The 6,920-nt window shown below is 40.3% G+C and overlaps 1 protein-coding gene across 1 annotated transcript; it reads left to right on the top strand.

The window, feature by feature from the left end:
- The first annotated feature begins 876 nt into the window (after positions 1-876).
- On the top strand, positions 877-4,999 carry LOC115737421 (acyl-protein thioesterase 1 homolog 1-like). The gene is made up of 9 exons (XM_030669543.2): positions 877-1,052; positions 1,251-1,365; positions 2,479-2,515; positions 2,617-2,686; positions 2,779-2,883; positions 3,323-3,473; positions 3,886-3,968; positions 4,119-4,212; positions 4,313-4,999. Exons 1-9 carry the CDS (start codon positions 1,022-1,024, stop codon positions 4,398-4,400), a joined length of 774 nt encoding a protein of 257 aa, XP_030525403.1. The 5' UTR covers positions 877-1,021; the 3' UTR covers positions 4,401-4,999.
- Positions 5,000-6,920: the final 1,921 nt, after the last annotated feature.

The following is a 6,920-nucleotide window of genomic DNA, read 5'->3' as shown; positions in this document are numbered from 1 at the left end:
CACTGATCTGTGCATATTATGTTTGTGTTACTCGTTATCATTCAGAATAACTCCAGGTCAGTTTGATCTAAACTTAAGACGTTCTTAACAGATGGGCACTTATTCATTCATTTGACAGGATTGACGTACTTGGTAAGACCTGATCTTCGTTGCCGGAAATTCGTGTTCGGTTCCCTCTGGCTCTGAAGACTGAAGTAAGGTATGCTTATCGTCTACAAAAAAAGAGTTGTTTCGGTATATACTCAGAAGGAATGACATAGACTCGTCTGCAAAATGGAGCTTTGTTCTCTCGCTGATCTTTTAAGCATGAAATAGTTGACTTCCTACAGGTAACAGTTACATGTTATTAAGGAGACAATTGTATTGCCACAATCTTAAAGTTCCTGTGTCTGTGAGTCACTGTGCAATAATTAAGTAAACTAGTCTTACTGTCCCGACAGGACACTCTGGGATGGCACCAAGGACCCTCAATCATCAGAAATTCACGAACCAATGATTGGGAAGAAAAGATATTTTTCTTGAGCATCATCTTTTTTCTTCATAATGCTTTTTTAAGCAGTTATTCTTGGGTAGCTTGTGGCTGGTTTTGCTTTTGTTTTTTCGGCCACTGCATCCGAGCATAGATTCGCTCGACGGTTGCAATTGCAAAATCAGGTAGCTGGATTGCTGATTGAGTGCTTGTTGGTTTTTTTTTTTAATTTTGAAATTCTTCTGGTTTTGAGATTTGATTCTCTCGAGTGTGTGTAGTGTGCCCAAAAGATATCCTTCTTTTTCGCCTGTCTTTTCCTTTCCTTTCCATGGATGCCTCTAGCAATATTTGTTTGCAATGTGTGCAGCTGGTGTGCACACATTCATGACTCAAATGCAATAGCCAATGCATATTCATAGGTTCTATTCCCTTTTCTAACACCACCCCCACTTGGTTATAAATACTCAATATCTTCCCAAGTATTGTTCAAAGCACTCAGCAGTTACTGCAATCAACTGCACTATTTGGTGCAGTTGCTCCTGAACCACAGGGATGAGCTATCCCCCTCCATCCATGAGCTCTGGTTTGTCTTTCTCACTCTTTCACCACATTTTTCCTACTGAAAAATTTTGCTTGTGATGGGTTTTCTTTTGGACCGTGTAATGGTTCATCAGTTATGACCAAACTCGTGTACGCATTTCTTAGTGTTTTATCCTGTTTATTCGTCCTTTGGTTTTTTCCTTTTCCCGAGTATTCACCGGTGTTGTGGAACCAAGTTTAGGTAGCAGAAGTTCAAGGAGGACAATGGAATTCGGGAGGACCTATGTGGTGAGGCCGAAAGGGAGACACCAGGCCACAATTGTTTGGCTGCATGGCCTCGGCGATAATGGCTCTAGGTACTTTTTGCCTTCTTGAGTAGCTAACATCAATTCCATGGATGTTTGCTCATTGTGCGGCATGAATTCTTCGGTGTTTCTGGGAACTGTTGTGGGGCATGTAAGGACTTCATCAGTTTTCGCGAGAGAGAAAGTATGATCATTCTGCGCATTACATCTAATTCTCAGTAATTCACTGTCAGAAGTGATCAAGGTGAATCTCCTATTGAACCCGCAAACTTCGTTTTGAATCTCTCATGGTGTCTAGGACCGTGCATTATCAATGAGAGAAGATAAGTTGCAAATCTTCCTTAAAGTGACCGCATAGGAAGAGTTCGCTTCTTTTTCTGTATTGACAAGAGAGACTGCAAGATGGTGGACTTTGCCTACGAAAAGTAGAAAAGTCAAAAGAGTACGTGAAAATGTCAATTTCTTAAGCAATTGCACTTTGTCATCTTTAGGTGCAGGTGGTCCATACATGATGTTTCAGTTTCATTAGTTTTGCTTTTGAAAGTGAATCTCATCAGCACTCATCATCATAAGAGCAAAGAGCAGGACATTTTTCAAGTATATCTTTTATCTTAGGAGAATGATTTATTCTGGTTTCTTGTCTTGTCTCATTTCAAGTTGACCTCAATTGGGAGGGGAAAAAAAATGACTCATAAGACAAGTATATGCTTTCCTCATGGAGGGACCACCAACCCACCAATTCAGCTGAATTTCATATAATAGAAGGATCACAGTGGACATTCTTAAAAGATGATGCTTTACCCCTTCGAGGACATAACAAGCTTTGTGTTCTTTTTCCTTTTTTGTTTCAACATTCAAACATCAGCATACTAATTGTGATGTAAAGATACCACCGGACTTAGAATTTCTTGTCTGGTTAGTTTTTGTTGCAGTGTTCTCTGCATGCTACTATCATGCTGTGTAAACTGAATACTCCGGTTGAAAATGAAAATCCAACAGCATAAGTTGATAATTGGTTCTTTAGTTAAGGAATATGTGCCTTCTCGGCATCAAGGAGTTACTGCTACTACTGCATATGCTGGCTGATTTAGTAAAAAGAAACTTACGTTGGCCATGAGCTCAAAGCAGAGGTGATGTCTCACATATTACTTTGTTTGGTGGCAGCTGGTCCCAGGTTTTGGACTCACTTCCTCTTCCAAATGTAAGCATGAGAAACCATCTGTTACTAATGAGTTTACACATTCTATTCTAGCTCTTCTTATGCAAACTTGTCATTTTTTGCTTCAAATCACAATGAAGCAGATAAAGTGGATTTGCCCTACTGCTCCTACTCGTCCTGTGACGTTGCTAGGGGGATTTTCCTGCACTGCATGTAAGATTATCATCATATTCTGCTTCTCGCCTTATATTTCCATAGCATGTTTAGGAACTACTGGTGAACATTCTCATTTGTTATTGCTTTAGGGTTTGACGTTGGGGAGCTTTCAGAAGATGGTCCGGATGACTGGGAAAATTTGGATGCTTCAGCAGCCCACATTGCAAACTTGCTGTCAACCGAACCAGCTGACGGTAAGAAGCTCGCAAAAGATGGCTTCATAATCACAATGGTTTCTTAAAAAGTTAAGTTTTCGTACACATGACCTGGTGTTGGCCTTACAATTTAACAAGCTCAAGAGCACTTTTCCTGATCCAAGTTGAGACCTTATTGTTGTTGTTGGCACTGTATACGCTAGTAGAAGGTGCCATTGTCCAAGGATTGTTTCGTAAGCTACTTTATGCTCAATGATAAATGAGAGAGAGGGAATGGGAGAATGAAGTTGATAGGATCATAGCTACATACATTCCTTGAGCTACCCTATCTCAATTCGTACTTGACTAGACTAAAGCCAAATGTAATTCCTGTCTTCTGAAGGGATAGAACTGTAGTTATCGTCTTTTGAAACTTTATAGTAGATGAAGGGACCATCATTTGTTTACTCTCGAATTCAATCACACCGTTTATTGGCAGTTAAAGTCGGGATCGGAGGCTTCAGTATGGGTGCGGCAACGGCCCTCTACTCTGCAGTTTGTTGGGCATTGGGTAAATACGGGAATGGCTATCCTTACCCAGTCAACTTAAGGACAGTGGTTGGTCTCAGTGGGTGGCTCCCTGCTTCAAGGTGATTAATTCTTGACCATCTTTCCCTCAATCTGATTAGTAAGTCCAGATGACTAGAAGAAAAGATTAAGCTCACTGTTGCTTGGACTCTTTCGAAGTGATTTTAAATATTTATTAAGCATTTTCCCCTCTCGACCTCTCGAAAATTGAGAATGTTGCAACAGTAAATCAGTTGAGATGCAGCTTACGAGTTTCTGTATCAAGTACAGAATGTACAGTGACTGATAAAAATGGTTCCTGCTTGATTACTGCATTCAGTCAATTCTCTGAGAAAAAATACTTAAGGTACCATGATTCGCGTAGACCGCGAATTCGAACCTCAAATGAAAGTCATGTACCGTCAGAAGGAATTAGAACGAGCACTATATGTTGAATGATCTGATTCAGATAGCTGAAGGCTTTCGACTGTGCAGGAGCTTGAGGAGTAAGATTGAAGGGTCCAGTGAGGCTGCAAGAAGAGCTGCATTCTTGCCAATTTTGCTCTATCACGGAACATGTAGGCAACACAGTCTATGTTTCCATCTAATTCAGTAAATTGCCAACAATCTTGACTCCTGTTTCTTTTGTTATGTGCCAAGAAAAAATTGAGGCCTGCTCAATGCTTAATTAATGGAAGCTTTGACCCACACAAGTACTATTGCTGCAGGTGATGACTTAGTCCCTTATAACTATGGAGAGCGGTCGGCTCGCTACTTGAGCTCTGCGGGATTCCGTTATCTTACATTCAAATCCTTCGACGGGTCTGGCTTTCGTTTCTTGATCCTTCAGACATTAAAATTGTAACAAATTAAGATGCCATGTATTGGTATAGCCCTTACAATGTATGGCTCAAATCTGCAGAATTGGCCACTACACGGTGCCTAGGGAGATGAGCGATCTCTCCAACTGGATCACTGCGAGGCTGGGGCTCGAAGGATCTCGTTCATAATTTCAGAGTGAATTCTCAGTTAGAGAGAGAGAGAGAGAGAGTAGTAAGTAGAGAATAGTCACTCTTTACATTTTCTTGTGCCTTGTTCTGGAAATAAAAGTTTTCAAAGTGTTCATGCCATGATCTCCTAATGAAGCATCTTCTATTCTCATGCAATCACAATCTTGAACAAAGATACTTGGTGAATGTAGCTTGAAATGAGTCGGATCATCTTTCAGTCGACCATGATGCATCTGGAACCGAAGCCATGTCATGGAAGAATCATCTACTGATGAGTGATAACTCTCTGGACCTGTCCAGAAACTTGAATTGGAGTCAAAAACTGGTCCGGGCAAGATGAACTCCAACTCTTTAAACATCAAACCACTGCTAGTCTCGAGTCAATCTTGATGATCTCTCCTATTCAAGTCTTAGGCCAGTAACCGTTCTCATATTTGTGCTGCCCACATCAAAATCCTGTTACATTTGAATCAACAGACCTAGTGATCTCCACCTGTGGAAATTCAGAATCTTCACCACATACAAGTTACAGAAAATCCTCAAAGGCCATGAAAGTTTGTTGAACTCTAATAACTCTGGTACATGAAACCTCCAAGCACTGTAACTCCACTCGATTCTAATTTTAGATTACAACTCCAAATTTACCTGTCTGGTTTGACATCTCCAAAATACTGAACTTCTGTGAGATATGTGATTATCAACTCTATCTAGTTTCGGTTGCAGCGACTTTAACAACCTTCATCTCTGCACGGTTCAAAACGCAATGAATTCTGCAATTTTCACCTCTGATATATCGAAGCTCTGTTAGAGTCAACTCAAGAACAAGCCTCGAAATATCAGTATTCACCTAGCTGACTATTGACCCTTCTTCCAAGTAGAAGGATTCCATTAGATTCAAATTCCATAATCAATTGTTGTTGCTGCGAAACTATTATTGATTCACATAAAAGACCAACCTCAAACCTCTGCCACCTTCGAGTCAACTTTCCAAGTATCATAGCCCCGTCATATATATGTACAGAGTATCACAGCTTAGTCAGACTTATGATCAGATGATCAGCAATCATCACGGGGGCAAAAGTCTATGAAACTCACAAGCACACTTGTTACATTATTCTACCTATCGACTTTACACAACACTTCAAACTGTCTCCATAACAGATGAAAACAAAATCATCACAGGTTCATAGTTTCGAATTTCGACCCTCCTCAGTCCTCAAAGTCACATAACAGATGAAAACAATCAAAGAATCAGTCTCAATCTCTGTTCCACTCTCCTCAGTCCATACTGGCAAAAGCTTCAACCCTTTCAAAGGCTCTCCGCACCTGTAAACACCTTTCCTACTGCGACCTCCAACTAAGCAGCATCTTCAAATCTTCTATAATCTGCATCAACCCCCTAGCCATGGTCAAAATCTTTGTCCACTCCCAAGCTTCCAGTCCAAACGCATCTGCTCCACGCACTTGGAAACGAAATGTGCTCTCCTGATTCGGTTTCCCCACAGATCTGCCTAATCTCTCTCTAGAACGGATTACAATTGGTTAGCAAAGCATTGTTCATAACTCGCCATGATAAATCTCCGATATTTGGAGGACATACTACGTTCCAAATTATCTTCTGTACACTACAACCAAATATTCTGGATATTAAACGTATCAAGATCAATTTCAGCAAGATATTGAGAAAGTTAGAAGCTTGTTTTCAGAAAGATAAAGAACCGGAGACGATAACACTATCGGGATCGCCTTCCCGGGGCTTCGAGCGTGAAAAATGGATGAAGAAAAATGGAGCGGTGCCCATCACGGGGCACCAGAATTTTCGAAGGTAGTCGAGCTTCAATGGAGCAAAAAGGCCCAAAGTGATATAAATGGTGGGCCGGTGGCTGCTGAACTTTTGATACCCTGAGAATGGAAAGTTGTCGAAAAAATTTTGAATTTTGGCAATCGGATTCTCAACCTTTTGATGTTATGTCAATTAAATTTATTAAGCCAATCTTAATAGAAAATCACTCGTTTGGACGCCAGCGATGCCATTTAAGATAGACGGTGCTAATGTAGCTAGCTTTTATAATTTTTCTAAAAAAATTAACAATTTTTTTTTTCTTTTCTTTTTGTATTTTTCCTTTTTTTATGTCGAGTCCAACAATCTTAATGATAATTGCCTTATGGATTCTCAAACTGGAATTGTTGGTGCTATCACCATTGTTGGAATTGAACAATGACTCATAGATGACGAAATACAAGAATCGTATTTTCTTGGGACATTATTGAGTATCAGTACAAAAGAGCTTTTGGTCATTTCGGTAAGGTTATTGAGTGTCAGGAAAAAACGGAAAGAAACCTAGCTAATCTCTTTCACTTTCGTTAATACTTTTGGGATTAGTCGTCGGGTGATGTCCATGCTGATATGCTCAAGTAAGTGTATGCATGAGCTTGTGCTGGTGAGGTTGCGTTGGCGTTTGGTGGCGTGACTTTGTCATGCTTAAGGTACAGCTCTCTCTCTCTCTCTTTGTGCATTGT

This window comes from Rhodamnia argentea, chromosome 2 (assembly GCF_020921035.1).
Source record: "Rhodamnia argentea isolate NSW1041297 chromosome 2, ASM2092103v1, whole genome shotgun sequence".
NCBI lineage: Eukaryota > Viridiplantae > Streptophyta > Magnoliopsida > Myrtales > Myrtaceae > Rhodamnia > Rhodamnia argentea.
This window is presented reverse-complemented; position numbering and strand designations above follow the sequence as displayed.